Consider the following 23,910-nt stretch of genomic DNA (forward strand, 5'->3'; position numbering starts at 1 on the left):
ACTTTGGATGTTTCACCCTTCTGATATTCCACCATCAATGAAAAATGTACTATCCTTTGTGCCACTGACACTAACAATCCAGTCAGCTATCGCTAAAACATTTCTTTTGCTGCCATGGATCAGAGTGGTAGGTCTGCAGTGCTCTTGAGTGAATCTGTGGTAGATATGCATGAGTTAGATGCATCCACCTCATGCTCACTAATAACAACAGTGTAAGGGGAGAGAGGGGGCTGAATTCCATTGCCAAATTAATGTAGCTGGTGGACAACAGTGGAGACACTGGTTTTAAAATCAAAGCAAGAGCAGGGTAGAAAGATAGAGAAACTTTCATTATTTATTGATGATGTAAACCTAAAAAGCACAACTGCTTCTTTTCAGAAAGGTGATGTGGGAGCACTGTTTGGCTGTGTGACTTGCTCTGATTTACATAGTATAGAAATGGAGTTTGTAGGAATCAAAACCAGGATAACTGAGTAAAGTTTATTATATTAGCTGCTCTTCAAGGGATGCTAGAAACCCATTATCTATTACAATGCTCTACCAGCATTTCAGTATATAGGTTCAGTACTCTTTGCAGCTATCTCAGTTCCGGTAGCATTTTTATTCAAGCCAGTTAGTTTATTTACATATATAATGAACACCAGTAAATGACTGCTTCAGAAGCAGTAGTGCACATTTCTCAAATTATATGTAGGTCTTTTAATATGCTTTTCACATCAAACTATCTGCAAATAGTGTGATTCCCCAAAATCCAGGCCATTGTAAACTAAATGCCTCTCAAACTCTTAGAGCAAGAAATTTAGACAAATCCAAAAATAATAGGGTGATAAAGGCCCAAATCAGGGATATATTTTAATTATGGCTTTTATAAATTTAGAAAGGGGACAGCATTTTAGGTTTTGCATTAGCATACATTAAAAAGGACATTAAGTCTGGAACTCAAATGTTTGTATTATTTAGTGAATTAATTCCTTAATGAATAAGCAGAAAAACACAAATTTAATGTGGAAAAGGCCAAAAATATATATCAAAAATCTAGACGGTTGACAGGTATTACAACACATTATTCTAGCTTCTGATGCAAATCCTGAAATTCATAGTCCTTGTTTCACATCAATAGCTGCCAAGAACCGTATGAACAGTGTTGCTGTTTGTGGTGGTTTGGAGGGCACTATTTATGTTAATGCTACTCTGAATTACAGGTGCTTGGGGGGTTAGTGCTGCTGCAGTGCCTCTCTGCATAAAGTTTTGTTGGGGTAGTTGACTATAGAAAGCAGAGTACATCGCTTATACTCCAGCTTGTATGATAAATTAACGTAGCCTTTAGCTGCAAGGTAATTGCTGTATTTCATTGTTTTGACTTGGAATATATATGCATCAGGTGCAACTGTTTTCAGGATTCTCATCTTTCATCACATTATCTCCCCTTCTGACGTCCTTCAGTCCTGTCTACTAACAGTTAAAGCCACAACAAACAAGTGACTAATCTCATCAGGTTTTGAAGGTTCGTTTTCTCTTGTAAGAAGTAATTCTCTTCATTTTTTTACTTTGCATTTATGCCTCTGAGGTCTTAATATAGTTCCTGTTTCTGAAGAGATGCCTTCATTAATGGTGCCAAAAGCTAATGAGCATCTAGTGTTTAAAGTTGTGTAAAGATTGCAAATGATTGTGCCTGACAGTCCTTGGAAAAATGAGAGGCTTGATAGTAGTGCCTCAAAATCAGATAAAGTCCTGATTACAGTGATTCTACAGGGGCAAGATGACATGACTGTTACAGCAACAAATAAATTGCTAGAATATATATATATATATATATATATATATATATATATATATATATATATATATATATAGGCACAGGAGGAGAGGTGTCAGAGGTAAAGAAATGGTTGTATTACTCTTCATTCCTTTGGTTAGGTCCTATTTTGGGTTCTTTGTGCATCTCTGGTGAGTGTAGATGGTATGGTATGGAAGGGAAAGCATTTAGACAGGCACAAGAAGGGATAAGGAGGCTATAAAATGGCGATACAAGAAAACCTTGTAGAGATTAAAATGGCAGCAAACAAAGTGAAATCCCAACCACGATGAAAAGATGCAAAAATCTTCAATAGTAGACCACTTAAAATTAAACAGAAGGGTTCCAAGAGCATGTATAATCCAAAGGCTTTATTAACAAAAAATGAGCGCTTTCGCGTGGTCCATCCACGCTTCTTCAGATAGTAATCACTAAACAGCTGTTGTACATTTATACTTCCGCTAAGCACGGGAAACTAATTGAATAAAATAAAATAAAATAATTCCTTGTTTTTAAAAAGAAGAAGAGATTAAAATGGGTCAGAAAGTTGTCCTTGCATAGAAAGGATGAAGAGAGAGACTGATAGACATTGTTAAAAGATCTGGCATACTGTGCAACTTCAGACTGCCCCTCCCCCCAACCAAAAGTCAAGCCAAAAAAAAAACTTCTTGAAGTTGGAGAATTAAAAAAAAAGTGTCTTATCTGAGCTGTAATATTAGCAGTCTCGTTGAATAGCTGTAGCATATGGTTATACTAACACATTGAGCTCCTACTATGAATGTGAATGCAGTCACGACATTCATTTATGAAGCTGCAATGTCCTCCATGGCTTCTGCAGTAAATGTTGATACTGCACTTTTCCCAGTTACAAGCTGCTGATCATGCCTGCTAGCAGTTTCTTCCCTGGGCAGCTGCCTTGTACTACTTTTGGCTCTGGAGACATAGGCAGAAGCAGACAAATGTAAGCACCAAAGTCCCCCTTTTATCCCTAAATACTTCTTCATGGAAAGTGTTGAAGACCCATGGAATGGATTCCTGGAAAGGTGTTGAAATGAAGAGTCACACAAGCATTCACAATGCCTTGGGGCATGTGGAGAAATGGTAAGAGAAAAGAGGAATGGAAGAGAGGAAAGAGAAATGGAAGACAGGAAAGAGGAATGGAAGAGAGGAAAGAGGAATGGAAGACGGGAAAGATTATAAGTGCACTGAAAAAGCAGACCATATAGACTAAATATCTTCTACATCAAAATAAGTACAATGTAATATCCAGCATGGCATACATACTCACTTTTCAATGTACTCCATGGCCTTTATATACTCTAGGTTATTGTAGTTCATGAACTGTGGGACTATATCAGATAGAACATTAGCAAAACTCTATATGCATCATCAATGCAGCTTACAGTTTAGCCCTTTTTTCTTTATTCTTACTGTGTATAAACTGCAGATTTGTTGCATGGATGCATGTTCAGTTTAAGAGTTTAATGCTTTGAGATAGATGTCTATGAATTTTACCCTAAGACTTCTGTTTGTTTGTTTCTTTACAGAACAAGTAGTGAAGTTAAGTGCAAGAACTAATGCTTAGTTGTTTCAGATGTTTTACTCAGAGATTGACTTTAACCGATAAGTACAGAGTGTGATTTTCAGGAGCAGACTCCAAGCTTCAGATCATAGGGAATTTGGAGACATCACACACATTCCCAGAATGTATGGAGCAACACTTATACTTTGAATTGCATGTCACATTCAATGTGCTGTGGGATGATAGTGTTTATCATGACAGGCAGGGAATCACAGTGAACTGAGTAGAAACCAATGCAGCCTTTGAGCTTACAGCAGTATTTTCTACAGGGTTACAACAATGAGCACAGATGACATTTTATGTATGCTCATTGCTAAACAGCCATTGATAGGTTTTCTTTTTTTTATTCCATATCACCTTACTGACTGCAAATCATTAGCCCTTCCTCCGCCAACTGATCCATTCTTTCCCTTAACACCATGGGAGTGGGTCAACCAACACGTGCCATCACTGAGGCAGCCATCAGGCATAGTTTGGATTTTTTTCTTTTTAACCCTTATCACTTGCACCTTCCTAATGGCAACATACGGGTGGGATGTCCAATGGGTGTCAACACTTGGTCACCTCTCACTTTCATAAGGAATCAACATCAGCAGGGTATTCCACCCACCCACACAGAGACACTGATTGTTTGCTTATTGAGTCTCCACCAGGGAAATTAGACCTCATGCATGTGTCTCAGAGCACATGTACATTCCATATTGAGAGAGCCAAGAGAAGTGCTTTCTCTTTATTCCTCTCTCCACTGACTCCTCTGTGTCTGCTAACCAAACCATCAAACCATGGTCACCAGGGGTCAGAGTCAGGGTTTCATCTGTCTGTGCTACAGAGCCAGGGTCACAGTCAGGGCTTTATCTGTCTGTGCTAAAGAGTCAGGTGCTTACACAGAAGGTAAGGTGCACCCAATATACATGACTAGTAGACATTTTCAGTGCAGTGTTCATCACTGAGTTTGCCTAGACATACTGTAGGGTGTGCCATTATGTCATGTGGTATTGTGGCATGGTGACGTATAGTGTGATTCACACTGTAATTAAAAACGCATGCACACACACACACACACACACACACCCACACACACACACACACACACACACACACACACACACACACACACACACACACACACACACACACACACATATCCTGTCTCTCTCCCACATATGCAGATACACAAAGTCTGTACTGTGGAGGTAACACTTCACATAATATAATAATCTGTTCTGACTGGAGGTCTAAGTCCTACTGAATAGTATAGGATGAATTTCAAAAACAATTGCCCACTAACCTGCCTCATTCTGTCATCCTAAAAACTAGTCATATGACCGTCTCATTATTTTTATGTACTTCATCAGCTTTTAGTTACACTTGGCATCACCTCTTCCTTAGAGTCAGGTACAAAGAGCCTAGAGATATACTGGCAGTACTTCTGTGCTGCAGCAGCATGAGTTGCAATTATACCACAGTGATAGAAATCCTTTCATTGACCTTATTATTATATTTCACCTTATTATTACATTTAGTACTTTTGTATGGCTGTATCTGTTTCTATATACACTCATATATTCACATTCTGGGAATACATGACTTTGGAAAATGCATAAAAGCTTGTATTTTGCACACAGATGATTGTATCTAAAGAGCAGCGCACCTCTGGCCTGTGGGTGTTGTACTCCTGCTTTCACTGGTCATATGGAGTGGGGTAGGGCTGCAGATGTAGCAGCCCTAGTCTTTGGTGCACCATCACCGCTTGTGCTGTCAGTTATTGCGTGCATTGTTTTATTCACCTGTCAGTGATCATTTGTAATTTCATCAGAGCACCAGTATGTGACAGCATATTGGTATGTATGCAATGGCTTAACACTGTCTCTGAATCTTTTCTGTCTGAACTCCTGCGCACTAGTAATAAATAGCATGAAAATGTCATTGAATCTCACTCAAGTGTCTCAGTTTCCTAGTTTATATTTTTCTATTCCTTTTTTACACAGCAATGAAATCAGTGTTAGGTAGATATTGCAATTGCTCTGTGTTTACATCCTTCTACAGAACTATTTAGTTATTTATTTGACTTTGAAGGAGGTTAAAGAGTGCTTCTCAAAAATGTAGTTAATTAGATAAACAGGATATTTTTGAGTGTCCCCTTTTAGATGTATCTCAGATTTGAAAACATGGCTGTTATACTGTTATTGCACTCACCGAGACAAAAGCATCAACTGAGCTATTTATAATTCTCATCAGATGTCCAGTAACACAAAAACTGCACAATGTTCTAATTATGTATCCTTCTTTGCTAGGTTATCTGAACCATCAGTTTATTTTCAGTTTTTGCTTTATTTTCTTGTTGCCTTTGATGTATCCTGTTAGATATTTAAAGCTGTCAAAATACTTAAAAGCTCTAATCCTCTTTGTGTGCTACATAATGGATAAAGGGAGAAAATCAAGCTTTGCATTAATGAATATATTTTAATATTGTTTGTATAAAACACAAATTGTGCTACAACATTCGAAGCTAAGGATTGCTACAGCCTTTTTTGACTGAAATGGTGCCCTTAAAACTTTATTTGTATGCTTTGATCTCAATGGCATTGTATGTACTTGTATGCTATAAACTGAAAAACCTATTTTGAATTAATTGGCAAGATATTAGGTCTTTGAAGTTAGAAATAGCTAAGTCACGGAAAGAGGGGGATATTAGCAGAGTGCAGGCAGAGCAGATGGCAATGGATAAGGCAAGAAGAAAAAAGTGAGGGCAGCAGAATTTGGGTGAAAGATTAAGACGCAGGTGAGATGATATGAAGTTTGAAGAATCAAACAGCAAGATGTAGGGAAAATAAGCAGAAGACAAGTAAAATATGTAATTGTTATAACATGAGGAGGAATTATCTGATATTTGCTGATGGCAAATATCCTGACAGGTGTGGAAAGCCCTGAAGTATGAGAAACAAGCTTTTCGTCAAAAGTGGAAAAAAAAGGTTTTATCTAAATTCTCTTTATGTATTTTAAGTTGTACTTATTGTTATCTATGTGGTGATACTTTTTTATTATTTTTCTCTTGTTTCCATGTTTTACCAAAACAGTTATCTGTTTGAATTTTTCATTTTGCTGTGGACCTCAGTTTATAGATTCATTTACAGACGTGGGAAGATTGTGTATTTCTGCAAGATGTTAGTGTTGTTTATACATTATACTGCACTTTTATTTCTTTAAGAAAAATGACTTGTAAAAGCAAGCTATATATATTTTGACTCCCTGTTTGGGACATTAATCTTGTACCTTCATTCACAGGTGTAGCAGAACTGTGAATTACTGCCAGATTTGAGCCACATGTAGTCATTTATTGCATCATTTTTTTCCATAAACAGTATTACTGGTAAATTTCTACATAGCCTGGTGCCTTAGTGTGTAGTGGATTGCAGTAGTGATAGGATTGTGAATTCTATCCAGGATTTTTGCTTCAGTACTTATACAGCTGTTTATGTGCCAGTTTTGCTGCTAGAGTTTTGTATTCTGCTTATCATTTATCTAATTAAAGTTGCATTCCAGTGCCTTTCTGTTTACTTTGCTAATGTTTTTCTCCTGTTCTTTATGTTTGCCCCAGCCCACTCGGTGACATTAAGATAAAGTTTTTGAAATTCTAACCATAGGACTAGATCTCCAATATTGGCATATTTGATTGGATTCCTCTCCAAGAAATCAGCTTTTTGCAGCTTGGATTTTTCTTTAGCCCTCCCATACTTTTCCTGTTGTGGGTTTAAAAAAAGGCTGTGTCTTTGGATTCCTCCCCCTGTGGCAATGTTATCTTCAAAGTCCCCCCCATTCTCACTTCCATTGCTGTTGCCTGTTGTATAAGCTATTCATGTATTTTTTACCTCTATTGTTTTCCATATATTCATAATACTAAGTGAATACCCAGCAAACCAGTATTGCTTTTGCTTAAATTTTATCCATAAAACTACAATTGTAATTGAAACCTATAACTTAGTGTGGTTAAAACAAAGCCATTGCTCACAGACAAGATTAGGACACTAGTTTGTGTGACAAACAGCACTACTATCAAATCTTAGCACGGTCTAGCCTAGAATAGTGCCAAACCACAGAGACCACCCAAGGAAATCTCTGTATAACCCAGTCCATGACCTACAGTAGCCCACCCAAATACAGCTACAGACAACATAGATATGCAATTTCCAAATGTCTCAGTAGCCAGTTTGGTAGATATGGGCATCCTGAGACAATGTAGCAATTGTCTCGTATTCACAAACAACCATTTTATCCTTAAAGAAACAAAGTATACAGGAGATGCACATACATGATTTTACTGGATGCAAAAATCTGTTACATAAGCAAGGTTGTCAAGAACACACACATTATATCAACCACGCATAGTGTCCGCCACACACATAGACCAACTTATTCTGAGGCAATAAAAAGTAATCTAAGAACGATAAGAATGAAGGTCCACAGAAAATTTGAAACTCGGGATCATATTTTATTTAGAAAAAGTTGCCATCCTATCCAGACTATTAACTCAATTCCATATGGCGAATTTATGAGGGTTATTAGGTTATGTAATAATGTGGAAGATGTGAATAATGAAATAAAAAATGTGACAGAAATGTTTTACAAGAGAGGATATGGTGTAGAACAAATAAATACAGGATTGGAGAAATTGAGGGTAAATAATCATAAGAATGGTAATAATAATAGTAATGTTAAATATAAACCTTATGGTAAAGTTAAGGACGATATCTATTTTATATCTAAATATACACATTTTTCTGAAAAGTTAGAGGGTATAGTGAAATTTTATTGGCAGATGATAAGAAAAGAAGAACAGGTGTTAAAAAATTTGAATTTAAAATTTACTTATAGTAATGGAAAAAGTATAAGGGATCTATTGGTACATGGTACTCTAAGAAGACCAGAAAATTTGGACTTAAAGGATATAATAGAAAAAGGTACTTTTCCATGTGGGAATTGCGCAGTATGCCAATTTATTGTTAGAACTTTTTCTAAAATTAATGGTAGAAAATATCAGGAACATGGTAATTTTAGATGTGACACTGCAGGTATAATATATGGGCTGAGGTGCCCATGCAACAAATATTATATAGGTGAAAGCAAGAGAATTTTTTCAGTGAGACTCAAAGAGCATGTGAGAGATATAAAAAAGGTAGGTTAGTTAACCCAGTGGTGGAACATTTTTATAAATTTCATGAGGGGAATCCTCAAGGGTTACAAGCAACAATATTGGAACAGTGCAAGGAAGGTTTTTTTAACACCAGAGGGGATGAAGTATGAATTAAGACGTAAAGGATCTTTGTTTATTTTAAAATGTAATACTGTATATCCAAAAGGCTTAAATAAGGAGTGTAACTGGAAAAGTTTTTTATGATATTTCTTTAAGATGCAATTAGAAATAATTGAAAGATTGTGGGGTGTGTTCTTATTAAATTATATAAAAGTAAGATATATTTGTGATAAAAAGTGTAGTCTGAAAAGGCTGTGAAAGCCAAGGTGCTAAAGAAATTAACCTGTGGATTTTATATTGCTGTATGGTGCCATTTTGCTATTGGTGCTTTTTATTAAAAGAAAAAGAAGGAAGAAAGACTCCTGATAATTCATCGTGTTATTGGTGAAGAATTTGTGGATTTACTGGTAGACTGCTGTTTTGTTCCTTTGACTGTGGTTTATATAAATAAAAAGTAATCTTTCCAAACCTCAAAGACCTCCTAAGCCTACAAATGACAACACCTGTCTTCAGCAGTCTCTAAAGCACTCACCATAAGCAACACCAAACAGCACACAACACAAATACGCTTACACCCAGTGGAGCCCCATAAGCAAAGTCCATAAGGCAAGCAAATGCATTACCCAGGACTGTTGTCATAGCAGCCTGCATTGTACAACACACAAATGCCCCACTTACTAGATAGAACAAGGAGAAGGTAATGGTTAGTTTCTAATCTGGAACCATAATCCACCAACTTACTCATGCACTGAAGTCACTGCCCGAAAGGTGCCATTTGATTCTCTTAGAGCCCATGTGGGCTTTAATGATGTGAAACTTTCCTCCCTGGATTATATGAACAAAGACATTATTGATCTCTCTCAATATGTGTCTCAGTCAGGTATGTGCCTAGTACTGAGCAGCATTCTACCTTCAGTAAGAATGATGCCACTCTACGAACAAAAAACTGACTCACTTCAATAATTGGCTAAGTTTCTGGTGTCTTTCCAGGGGCATTCAATATTTATTAATATGAGAGGACATGATTAACAAACCATGTTGCTTTGCAAAAGATGTTATGCACCTGTCCCACATAGGCTTCCGAATATTGAATAAAACTTGATCCACATCTCATAGCCTTCTTTAGGTAAAGCTAAATTGGCAAACCTACTGACATAGCAAATAAAACCCAAGAAACCCAAAGATGTTACTGCTCAGTGCTAGGATCCTAAATAATTAACTCCACATCATCAAATGCTCTCCTCACTCTGGAGAATATAGATATTCACACCATTACTGAGACATGGTTTTAATCCACAGAAAGTACTCAGGCGGTGCAAGGCTTCCATGCCTTCCATACATTTGGACCATCAGCTGTACAGACAGGGACAAAAGGTGGAGGAGTCTCAGTCTACATTTGCAACAGGTGTACCACTAGGCTGATTAAATAGGACAATGCCCTGGAGTTTATTCATGTGCAAATCACCACGGACAGAGTCCCATACCCTATCCTAGCAAGTTGTAGGTCACTCTCTATGTCAGAAGAATCCCATAACTCGTACCCAGACCTTTTGGAGACAGTCAGCATGTAACCAAATACCCTATTCAGGGGAGACTATAAATACCGATTTATACCCTGAGAAGCATGCACTGCCTCAAAGTCACAGGCACAGTGATTCCTGGACTTTATTAACATAAATTCCCTTGACCAGATACAATGCGTATCCACCAGAGGTTCAAACATACTAGACCTGGTACTCACCAATATGGGAGAGTGTCTCATGCTCCCCAGTGTCACATCCTCACTGGTGAGGTCATAGCACAAATCTGTCTCCTTCAGAATAAAAGTTAACTCTGTAACCTCAGCAAACCTTTTAAAAAGTAACAACTATTCTAAAGCAAACAATATCCTATTAAGCAAAGGTTTGTCAAAATTCAATGTCTCTCCTAACTCTGACCTCACAGCAACTTATGCAGAATTTCTCACAGAAACCTTCTAGATGTAAGCCCAAGCAAACTCCAAAACCAAACCATACAGACGATGTCCTAACTTCAGTAGAGTACATAACAAAAGGAAAAAAAGTCATGGCTAAAATCATGAAGAGAAATACCCAAAATTAAATTAAATAGGAAGCTAAAAGGAATAATTAAGTCCAACAAGACCAATTATGAGGTGAAGATCACCTCACGGGATAAAGACAACCAGAAGGCTTTCTACAGATATGCCTGTAACCTCAAATGCAGTACACAGCAGTGTGCCAAACTGCTAATCAGTGGTGCCGCCTTCACTGACCAGGGTGATATAGAAAATCTACTGCCTCACAGATTCAGCTCAAATTTCACCCCCACTTCCCCACCTCCTGCATGAAATAGCTGCAAGCATAACTCCCCCCAGACTATTAGCATGGAGCGGGTCCTGGTGGCATTCACTAAACCCAAAAACATAGCCTCATTTGGCCTCAACAATACTCCAGGATGCCTCCTAAATAGCTTGAAATATAAGCTATCAGGACCACTTGAGTCACTTTTCATTTAGAGTGAAAACAGGCTTTGTACCATGATAATAAAGGACTGCAACTGTTATCTGACTTCATAAGAATGGACCATCAACCGACCCCAAAAACTACAGATTCATTTGTTTGACAAGTCTAATATGCAAAGCCATGGAAATGATCAACAAAGACATAGGCCACCTATAAACACTCAACCCATCCCACTTTTTTTTTTTTTCAAGGAAAGGTCATGCCTACTAAACCTGGTTGACTTTTTTGAGAAGGTCACCAAATCAACAGATGTGAGGAAGATGGTGCATAGTAGTGAGAAATTCATTCTGTGTCATCCAAATTAAGTAAGGGCCTGGCATCCAGGTACAAGGGCATTGTAGTGCCACTTAATTCAGCTCTTATCAGACCCATCATTGAGTACAGCACCACCTTTGTTATGTACCTGACCAGACACATGCAAGAGTTGGAATGACCACAAACCTTCATTACCTGAAGAATTCAGGGTATAAATGCATTGTTCTGTATGGATCACCTTAAAGCCCTATCTCAATATTCATATTCCTACAGGTTACTGAGAGGCAAACTATGTCTTCATACTAGGTATCCTCGGATCTAGTCCTAATATTTATCTCGAAGGATCCCCATGCTCTGGTATAGGCTCCACATCCCTGTGATGCACTTTCCATCCCTAACCCTGTTTAAGCCTAACCTTGGCCAATGGAAAATTGGAGAGTCACTCCAAGTCTGGTCCCCATGTCTCTTATAGACAGAAGTAGACAGCAGCTATTCCCAAACTAATGTAACCCCCCCCCACACACACACACACATATAATGTTTAAAACCTTCATAACATATCCCCCTGCCAATAAAAGGCCATGATACTAGGGACAGAAATGGGCTATGTTGCATAGTTAGGCCGTGGGGATTATTCGTCTGGTATATGCCTATGAACCTATAAATATGTGGTACATATTTTCAGTAATACCTTTATTATATTAAGCAGGAACCAAAAATTACATACATGTATATTATTTATTTTCTTATGCTACAGGTGACTGCAAGTAAAGCAGGAAAACAGACCCATTATTTTGTTATGATAAAAGGAGAGGTCAGATTTTTAAAGCTTTTGAGAATCAAACCTTGCACCTTGTGATTGAAAGGTATATACCTTAATCACTGCACCACTTGGCCACTTTTGAGGTGCAAACATATAGAGTATTGGGGTGATTAGAGATGACTGATCTGATAATGGCCATATTTCACACCTCCCAGGTTGACTATTAAAAAAAAAGAAAACGACTTCTGACCAAAACATTTGTGAGCCTATATTTAACAAAAATGTAGTGCAGAAAAATGGAGGAACACAGAATGGCTGAAAGTACCTAACAGTCACTCAGGAGTCCAGATGCTTTATATTTCTGACTGTCAAGAATCAGAATAAATAGGGAATAACCTATATGGACAATTTTTGAAATTTTATGTTTGCTCATTTTTAAGAAGATTTGTGGACAAGATTGCATGCTATAAATATACTATATGAATATAAGGAGGAAGTTGTACTCAGAATCATGAAATGTAAAAGGCAATCAGTTATGGGGCTGTTTATACCTTGCCAGTACTCACCTTTCGATCTTAGCTTCTTTTCAATGATTGATAGGTCAAACATACCATTTATGAATACCTACCTGATTGTCTAATGCCACCTTTAAGTTTTCACAATTCCAAGAAGAGCAGTTACTACCCTTGGAATTCCAAAGAGAACCATTTAAAATTAAGTTTAACCACTATATTGTGCTTAGTTTTATTGGTATGCTTTAGACGTGCAGACCAGGAGACCACTAAAGACTCTAGCCCAACTTCCTAACTGTCCAAAAGCACTGTCTAGTAAAATAACCTGTGCAAGGTCACTGTGTAGGCCAACGAAGGTGGAAAAATTCCAACCTCATATACTGGGTGCAAGAAGCAGCACATTAACAAGTGAGGGGTTTAATCCAATCCACTAAAGCCCAGAAAAACATCAATCTTTTCTTAATGAGAACCAAACCAAAGATCATATATGTGTAAAAATCAATCCCTTACCATTCTCCCAACTAATCAACAGCCTACAAATGCAGACTGTTGTATACATGTTTACATTACTCTAGGTAACTCAATCCATCCACAGCCCCCTTTTCCAATCTTTCCTCTTTATGAGGTTGGGTGTGGCTTCAACAGTAACAATCATCTGCAGCCAATGTTTTATGTACCTATTTAAAAATCATTTAAATGATTTTTTCATGTTATTTGAAAAGCGTGTTTTTTAGGAGATAGAAAAAAAACACAACTGAACATATAACTGAATTATTCTATCTGTATCGTGAAATCAGGTGGATTTATTTCATTCTTTGTGGTTTTGATGTAGTTTTTTTTATAGAATACTTGGTAGGCATTGTTATTTTTGTGTCAAATGTCACACAGTTGCATTTTGCTGGTATTACTTTATAAAGGCTTTTTAAATGGTGACTAAACCAAATTGAGGGCAAACGTAGAAGGTGGCCTTGGGATGTTTTCTTAGTGACTAACTTGGGCCTTGGGATATTTAACTTTGTAATAATCTTCTAGATATATAATGTAGTTTATTGAAATTTAAGTATACAGTTTTTATTGAATTGCCTGGTAACAAACATGTTTCACTTCATGTGATGCGGTGATGCTTTCTATTTGACAAATTTTATTCAGTTATTTACTTATTTTTTTATTTTACATTTATTTACCGAGCAGGTCCGACTGGACAGAGCTATCCTTTTTCAGTGGAGGCCCAGGGAGAAAATCTCCAGAACAATTGCTAACATACTATACAAAAGACATTTCCATGAGCATTGTGGTTTACACATTCACTTATAAAGATATAGCAGATAATATATGATAAATAAATGAATCTGAGTATTTTAACATTATTTGTAGCATTTTTCATTTATATATATATATATATATATATATATATATATATATATATATATATATATATTTATATATATAGGGGTCTACTTCAGAATGTTGAGCATTCAGAATGCCGACTTTCATATGGTCGACACCATATGATCGACATTCCGTCCGAAAGACCGACATCCTGAAATAGCACCATTTACCTACCTGTAAACACAGTAAGCCCCCCCACACCTCCTGCTACTTGAATATTCTCACTCCGAGATCGCACTACAATGCAGGAAAGGGGAATCTCCCATTCCCACACTGTAGCAGGATCTCCACTATCAATTGTCAGCCTTTCAAGCATTCCCTCATGTGGTGTCGGCCATATGAGTTTCGAACATTTGAAAGTTCAAACAAATGAAGGGCTCCCATATATATATATATATATATATATATATATATATATATATATATATATATATATATGTATATATATGCATATATATGTATATATATATATATATATATATATATATATATATATATATATTTATATGGGAAGTAATAGCAGTCTACTATGCAATAGCTTGTTGATGTTAAGCTATTCATATTCAGTAATTGGTATTTGATAAAATCAAATGTTTCTTTGAAAAATACCTAAAATGCTGATTGCAAAGCCTAATGTAAAGCTAGTTTAGAATATCTGTGTTTACCACTTAAAAAAAGCACTGTTGACTGTTCTTGCCTCCACAGTTACAGCACCCTTGTAAGTAAATGCACTTTAATTCTTTGTTTCTCTTACTCTGCTTTAGGACCAGGCTCTCTTCAGAATGGAAGCATCACAGGAATCGAAACCCCTTTTCTTCTCTGGCTGCTGTCCTTAACATTCATCACACTATTGTTTAAGATTTAAGTCATCTCTTGGAAAAATAACAGGAAATGAGGGAGAAAGACCGAAGGAGAGAAAAACAAGGAATAAACAGAAAGGAGAAGATCTTGTCTAAGGAACCCATCACTGTGAAGGAAATATTATGCATTTTTGAGAGCCATTGTCCCTCATTTCATCCTGCACTTTGGATCCTTGATGTGTCAAGAACCAAGTTGATTAATCTTCACCAACAAAAAGGCTACTGCTGAATTATAGTGGGGTCTTTGGACAAAATATACTGTCTTCACAAGTATCTCTTTTCTCAGCACACACTATATGCATCTGTATATGATTCTGTCAAATGGTCCCTTCCCCTTTCTCATTCTTAAATGGCCTCAGGCTGTCACAGGAAAAAAATGGTCATCATTATTGTCTCTGCAAGGCTAAGGATTTCGTATTGGTTTTAATACAAATATGTGCATGGATAAGCCTTTTGGTTGACATAGACAGAGTGTTTCACATGGGCTGGTAACAGAAGTGCAAGCAGAAAACCTGCCTGACATAAAACAAAATCATCACACCCATTGGCTTATGTGGTGTTGGCCAGCTACAGTTTTGGGGTATTTGGTTACCACCGTTATAGTGTGTTTCCAAGTGTAATATTGTTGTATGATTTGCATGGGTGCTGCTGTGAAGGTGTTGCATTGAAAAAGCAGGCAGAAAGGGGAGCCCATGGGTCTGTAAAAGCCAGCATCTGGGGCCCCTTTGCAGTATTTATGCAATACAAGATGGGGGCTCAGAAATTTCCTCATCTGTTGCCCCCTCTGTACTTGACTGTGAAAAATGCTCATCATAACTCTATAGTTACAGAATGTTTGGGTTCTCTGGTTCCACTAAAATCTGTGCTTTGCTTTTCTGTGTATATTATTTCAGCATTTAAACTATGATTTGTGCATATTGAGAAAGTAGATCCTGGGATGTATTGACAACTGTATTTCAAATGGGTAATGTAACACAGTCATTTAGGAAAGAATGACCATGAGTCTTTGAGCCACTTTGATCTACAGAAGCCATTCAGTGCTGTTTCTACTTTTCTTCCATTGTACAGATTATTTGTACTATTGCTCACCTGTGTATTTGCATACACAGGAACAGAACATATACTTTCTAGGGTTTTAGAATACAGTATATGTGTTGTGTTTAACTCTCAGATTTCCATTTTATGTTGGTTTTGCTACTTAACTTGGTCTACTTTTAAAATAATACCCAGAAACAGTCTGTGAAACTTAGATAGTCATTTATACAAAAAGTTATTTGTAGTACCATGGTAGCAAAATCATAACTATTTTGACTTCTGGTATGGCAAAATGGCTTTTAAGATTCAGAATGGTGCTGTACACCAGCTAATTTTGACATAGAGGAAATAGCAAAGAGAGAAATCACATGGCTTTGCCAAGGCCCCATTCAGTCATTGTGGTTGAGCTATTATTATCTTAGGATCCTAGGAATACATTTGTATGTTTTCCTCAGTCAAACTACACTTAGAGTGTACTGACTTGCAATATCTAATGTAAGACTTATAGAATCTATGATTCCCAAGTGAAAATATTCTGTTTGATGTTAAAAACATAACGTAGTAGAGTGCCCCCTAAATGCAGTAGTATGGACCTTTGAACTGCACATGTTCTTGCTACAGGTTACTAACCTGTGATTAGTTCTTTTTGTCAGTGCATCTCCATTTTAGTGTGTATGTGTGTGTGTGTGTGTGTGTGTGTGTGTGTGTGTGTGTGTGTGTGTGTGTGTGTGTGTGTGTGTGTGTGTGTGTGTACGTGCACGCACGTGTGTGTAAACGTGTGTCTGTGTGTGTGTATGCATGTGACTCTGTGTATGTGTCTGTGTGTGTGCTGGGTGTAAGTTTATACTTGAATTTTTATCTTCTGGATAGGGACATTTGGCAAACAATTCACAGCTGGTGTTATTGCATCTATGTCATGTGAAATTCCTCAAGTATAATTTTAGACAGCTGTCATTTTATTATATAAAGCATTAGTATTATGACAAGTTACAGAAAAAAAAATGTTCCTGCTTCCATTAATAAAATATATGTATATAAGCATGTCCATCAAACCAATCCATTGTCTGTATTCCTCCAATGATATGAATACATTTTTAGTAAGTCGTGCTAGACTTGTTTTGCAATTTCTAAGTTATACCTGCCAGTCATTCATGATGAGAAAAAAATCTCGGTTCACTTATAAAATTAATTTTGGTGCAACTAAAAAATGTTGCTGGCAAATAAAACTGTAAAATACTGATTGACAAAAATTGTACTAATGTTTTTTTTACAGTTTTGCTGCTCTAAAATGTCACCAATAAATTATAATGATCTCTTGAACCCTATGGCACCATAAACTATGGCTAGGGATACTCTGAAAATGGAAACAGATCATCAAAGTGTACATGGGAAACTTAGAATTAAAAGATCTTAAAAAGTGATTTATTGCAGCATATTCCACGCATGTGTTTTTGATTATATAAATGATGATACTTTTCTGTTAGTGTGAGATTTCAGACCGATTAACATCAAATATCTGCTGACTTACTGTTACCCTGAGTTTAATAACTTCTGCTGCATCTTTAATTCACTTCATGCACAAGTAAACTCCAATGCAAGGCACAAGTTATTGCATAAAATCATGGCAGGTCTGTTTCTGTAATTCCTGTCTGCTGATGTTTAGGCTGTATTATGAAACTCATGTTACAGATGTGGATCAATTTATGATAAAGAAAAGCAAAAACAACAGTCAATGCTAAACAAAACAGTGTTATAGTGGGAAATATTAACATAATAAGGATTGCAAGAATTAAATGGTATGAAATATTGTCTTAGCATTAGTCATGTTTTTTGAGACTTTCTTCTTTCGGCTTTTCCCGGTTAGGGGTTGCAACAGCAGATCACCTGTCTGCTTTTGATTGGCAGTGGAGTTTTACAGTGTCGAGTTGCCAGCCCGGCACCCAACCTTCCACAGAAGGCACACACATGACCTCATGCCGAGGGCCAATTTAGAGTGCCCAATCCACCTACACATGTCTGTGGATGTGGGAGGAAACCGGAACACTCGGAGAAAACTCACGCGACCACAGGGAGGACATGCAGACTCCGCACAGAAGGCAGCCCAGCCAAGGATCAAACCAGAGAACCTTTTTCTGTGAGGTGGCAATGCTAGCCGTTGCACCACCATGTTTTTTGAGACTTTACCTAAGGTAAACCATATGCAGTAAACTTTCTTAAGGACAATGGGCACTCTATTGAAGTTGGATTTAGCAAGTTCTGTTTAGTCATGCCTGAAACATGAAATGATCAGTTTACTGAAGGTTTATCTAGTGTGGACAAAGACCCACATGCTTCCTCAGCCACAGGCTTTGCATTGCTGTAGCTAATACAAGTAACTTTATGGTCACCAGTCCTCAGAGTAAGTGTAAATTACTCAAGAAATGTGCCAGATTGCTAGACTTTCAGGCTTAACAAAATGGACTTTGTAACTATATCACACAGCTCCGTTGTCTTAGTCTATGGGATGGGATGACTTTGCATGGTGATAGAGATTTACATTAGTTATGGGTAACTGATATCTGCAGAATCCTGTGATGCATACATGCTCATTCACGGATCTATTGTGAAACTATAGTTAAAAGAGTCAAGGTAATTTGGTGTTGGCTGTGTTGACATTAAGACTATTAGACATAGGTGTCTTATCTTAGCCTCATGGGTTGGATTCAGAAAGATAGCAAAACTTGAGGGCTACTTGCTGACCATCAGGGTGTAAGTTACAGAACTAAGTTAATGAAGAGGAGTATCAGTCACACAATTCCCACAGCTTACTTTACTTTGTTATGTTAGTGGACCAAAGCTGTCAGATAGGAAAAGTACTGCACTTGCACGATAGCTTGTTTCTAGGTGTTTCCATGGAGGTTGGAGATCACATGCCAGTCTATACCTGTGAGCATGGATACCTCAAGCTTATCATGCTGGTTATCTACGAGAATGATCCTGACCTTGTGTATGTCACGTGTATGAACTGCTATCTGCTGTTATCAAGTTTGGCACACTCTGCAAAATCACCAAGTAAATCTGGTGTTTTTAATTAACATATGCACATATATTGATCACCATAGTCAGGAACTGTCTGTGTACTTATGGATTTTGAAATCTGAAGCATATTACCTAGCAGTCAAGTATGCGACTGGAGGTATTATTTCTTTATAAATATGCATCCTTTTCACAAACACATTCTGACTGGGTATGCATTTATTCCACAGAAGCAACATATTCATACTGTAGTGCAGAAGTTTAGAAGCTTTTAAATTGGTATGCAAAAGAATTGCCTTTTTGCTGTAGGCTAGACCATAACATAAATGCACAAAACTGCAAATGTGGATGGTTAGTCGCACAAAACAAAAATAAATTCAGGAGTGTGTAACTGACATTTGTTTATACTTTCAGATGCAAGATGCATGCTCTGAGAACTTCCTGAATGTCCAAAAAATGCTTTGATTATGTCAATGGGTTTTGGTAATGCACATGAACAATGCAGCAATGCTTTACATTATCACACAAATCCCACAATAACCTCATGCTTTTCTTTATGGCTGGATACCTAGTTGTCATTTTTTATAATCTGCCATCTTACAATACTACAAGGCTAAGATCAGAGCAGTGCTGTTGTTACATTTAATGCTATTACAACTTTTCTTATTATCTAAAAGACACAGACAAAAGCAAATGCTTATGCTGTTCTGGCTAGTAAATCATGAGAATAGTTTGATAAAGGAAGAAAGAACGCATGGCAGAAAACGCCTCTGAAAAATTCAATCCTACTTTTTCACTCTTATGTTTATAGGTAAGTACTAGGCTAACTGCCCTTGCAGGCCATTTTAAGGTAGCCATTTTCCTTTTTTGTGCTTGAATTAACATATACCATCTGGTTAGAAACTGAACTTGACCATCCCATGGTTGATAATTGCATATTACCCCTAATGAGAATAACTCGGATCACACCACAGATAATTTAAAGGGACCCATGCATGGGACTAAGCATTTATGAGCTGCCTTAGTCCATTAGTAGTACAGGGGCTATTATGGGGTAAATTTTCTGTTTTGCATCCATAGATTAAATTTGTACTTGAATATGCACAAGGATGAACTTTGTTTTATGTGGCCGGGGAGTCTGTTCTAAAGCAGCATTATCATATACAAGATATACCTCTAACCCCAAACCATTCTCTTGATGTTGAAGAAGAGGTTAAATCCCCAGATTGAGTATGTCTGATGCAGTTTGACTTGCTGATGTGCATTAATTCCATCAGCATTGGCTGAGGGGATGCCTTATATGTCAGACGCAGGTCACCTCTTAGCAGTCTGTAGGATACTGAGTATAGTGACAGGGCTTTGAATTGGTTAATGTAGGACATATTGCTTAGGCCTTTTGTCCTTTTAGTAAGGTATCTCTATGGGTGTTCCAGTTCTTGGATGTGTCTGGACAGATGCATACCAAAGGGGCATTAAATTTAATGATTGGACTAATGACAAATGAATAAATGGGGACAAGAACATCCCTAGAGCTAGATACAATGGGCACATGTTGGTCAAAAGTTAGGTCACTGTCTTCATACGTTCCCAAATCCTTAACAACTGAGTCAGCTATTTTGGGTGTATTCCCAATGTGGTACTTTCTTTGGATAGATGACATCCAAAAAGATACAATAATGCATTTTTTGGCATTTAGTTTCAGTCCATAATTTTGGCACCAGTTATTTATTTCGGACCAGTCTTCCTGCAGGCTGACTAAGCCATTTGCAGATTCAATGACTGCTCCTAGCTTGCTCTTCATATTCTGTTCTGTTTGCATGTTTATCTTTGGGCTGTTCTTACTGCTCCCTGTTTCCTTACTGCTCCCTGTTTCCATTCTAGGAGTTTCAAGAGTTTGGTTAGGATTCCTTGAAAATGTAATTATTAACATGCAAACTGCAGACACCATCCTTCCGACAGTGGAAATCACTCAACTAATCTGACACAAATGAAACTGGCTTTACTAATGTGTATTCTCTGTACTGTACCTGAGTCTGCAGACTGGAAATATGTTTTATGCTTTATTTGGGGAGGACTTTTCCTACCTACCTGCCACCGTGTATTTATATATTATCAGCTCTACATTACACATAAAATGTGTTATGTCTGTGCAAGTCCGTGAAACAAACTCGATATCTTAAACTTCTAGTCCCAATCAGTGACTTCCATCATAGTTCAGAATGCTGTCAGCAACTTGAACTGTCAGCCAAGGTAATTTTTACTTGTCAGACAGCTGCTTGTCTTTTTCAATGTCATCAAATAGCTCAAAGCATTTGGCTGGTAAAGGTACTTATTTGCATGCATTGTAAATTATTGTTTGTGATCTGTTTTTAAAAGTAAAATACATTTACAAAAATTCTGTTTTTAAGTTAACATTGCCTGAATGTGGCACTGCACTGACTTTCTTTCATACCAGGCATTTGGGGTCTGTGTCCCCTTTGAAATACCTACACGTACTGCTGAAAAATATGCAATATCAGTTTGCTCTACTTTGATGGAAGGCAAGTAATATATATGAAAACTAGATTATATGTTTGCAGAATTATGATGTTTTTGAATGGAAAACATTTTTTGTTCTCATACAACTGGAATAAGCTTTAGCTATAAGTCTAGAATAAACTTCTGCTTGAATGTGATGACAACTTTTGGCTAAATCAGTGAAAAATCATTTCAAGAAAAAGTCATGTGGACAGAGTTCTGAAATATAGCACTGGTGATGGGTTGAATAAGCAGTATTTGACCAGCTTTCCATGTTCAGAGAAGGAGAGAGAATTATGGATCACAGGGTCATTCTGCCATAATGCTACTGAGCAGATTCAGTTATTGCAAAGAGTTTGAAGGTGCAGTGCATAAGAGCTGGAAACATGTAGAAATGTTCTGTCAATCAGCTCCACATTACTGAGGTGTAGAACACTGGATGAGGAATGGCATTACAACCATACCATTATACTCATGCATATTATGACATACTGGGACAGAGGGAGAAATGAATACTTCATTCATTCATTCATTCCTTTCTTTCTTTATTGATTTGTTTACTTACTTATTTACCAGGAGTGTCCAATTGGAAAGATTTTTATTGGAGTCCTTGGGGGATAACTACATACTACATTTGGATTAAAAAACAGATCAATATACAAGATGTATGCAAATGTAAAAAAAGGTTTTAGAGGGTACAAGATTAGTAGGATATATAAATGCAAGCAGAAATTTTAAATGTTATGGTATTACAACCACATACCCACAGTCACAGTCTAACAGCCTGGAACAAAGGATGTTGAGTGTGGTACTACAACCGCACATCACACAAAGTATGACAGCCTGGGACAAAGGATAATGGGTGTGGTACTAAAACCACACATCAGACACAGTATGACAGCCTGGGACAAAGGATAATGGGTGTGGTACTAAAACCACAAATCAGACACAGTATGACAGCCTGGGACAAAAGATAATGGGTGTGGTACTAAAACCCCACATCAGACACAGTATGACAGCCTGGGACAAAGGATAATGGGTGTGGTACTAAAACCACAAATCAGACACAGTATGACAGCCTGGGACAAAGGATAATGGGTGTGGTACTAAAACCCCACATCAGACACAGTATGTCAGCCTGGGACAAAGGATAATGGGTGTGCTACTAAAACCACAAATCAGACACAGTATGACAGCCTGGGACAAAGGATGATGGGTCTGGTATTAAAACCACACTTCTTCACACACAGTATGAAAGCCTTGAACAAAAGATGATGTGTATGGTACTAAAACCACACTTCTTCACACACAGTATGACACCCTGAGACAAAGGATAATGGGTGTGGTAAAACAATATCACTTACGCTCATTGTGAAGGTGTAGGACAAAGGGGGTAAGTAAGGCATGTCATACAAACCCCACACTCACAGTGCAACAGCTTGGAGAAAAGTTTGCTGGATGTTGTAATGTGTGCACCCTTACACTCAAAATGTTAAAACTTGGGGCAAAAGGGGTGGGTATAGTATTCCAACAATATATTCATACTCATAGCATAACAGCATGTGATCCAATATCTGTTGAATGACCCTGAAAAGTAATGGGCAGTAGTGACATTTGCTGGACCTTAAAGACTAATACCTGAGGTGCAACATGTGATGGATACACAAAAGTATTTAAATAAATGTAACCACATGGCATCACAGTGAAACAGCAGTTATCATTCCAGACTCACAGACCAAGGTTCTTGAAGTACTTCTCAGCTGAGTTGTCTTCTGTGTAGTGTATGAATGTCCTGAATGTGTCTATTTGTTTTGTTTTAATAACTCTGGTTTCTGCCACATCATAAAGGTTTGCCACAGGTGAATTAGTGATCCTTTAAATTGTGTGCAGGTGTGCATGTCAAATGTGTGTGTACATATGCACATATGTGTGTATATGTGTGAGAAAGGAGACAGAGCGCTCACTTCCTGTAATGGGTTGGTGCCTAATTCAAGGTGAGTTCCTATTCCTTGCACATGTTGATTGAGGAGATAGTCTTAGGCTTCTCCATGACTTTGCTGCGGATTAAGAAGGCAAATGGAGAATGAATTAATTAATGATTGAATGATTGAATGAATGAATGAATGAATGAATGAATGAATGAATGAATGAATGAATGAATGACAATGACTACACAGCAGTCACTAATGCTGTCGCCACTACCAAGGGTAGCATTTAGCAGGTACATACAATGATCATTGTTAAGTCTTATATCTTGTGATACCTGTTCAGTTATTCTTGATCTTTGTGCCAGCGGGGGTTGTAGCTTTGTCATGTGGGTAGCTGTCTTAGCATAGGATAGTAGTATTTAACTTTATAGGATTATCACAGGCATGGAGTCCCAGCTGAGTATCCCATTGCTATAGATACATTAG

At 37.4% G+C, this 23,910-nt stretch overlaps 1 protein-coding gene across 1 annotated transcript in view; it reads left to right on the top strand.

The window, feature by feature from the left end:
- The window catches only part of IGLON5 (IgLON family member 5), a 1,615,534-nt gene extending 1,599,018 nt beyond the window's left edge, over positions 1-16,516 (top strand). The window contains exon 10 of the mRNA XM_044079340.1: positions 14,834-16,516. Coding sequence (XP_043935275.1) covers positions 14,834-14,934 — 101 coding nt within the window. The 3' untranslated portion in view covers positions 14,935-16,516. The remainder of the gene's footprint in view (positions 1-14,833) is intronic.
- Positions 16,517-23,910: the final 7,394 nt, after the last annotated feature.

This window comes from Protopterus annectens, chromosome 8.part0, assembly GCF_019279795.1.
Source record: "Protopterus annectens isolate FY-2018-M chromosome 8.part0, PAN1.0, whole genome shotgun sequence".
Lineage (NCBI taxonomy): Eukaryota > Metazoa > Chordata > Ceratodontiformes > Protopteridae > Protopterus > Protopterus annectens.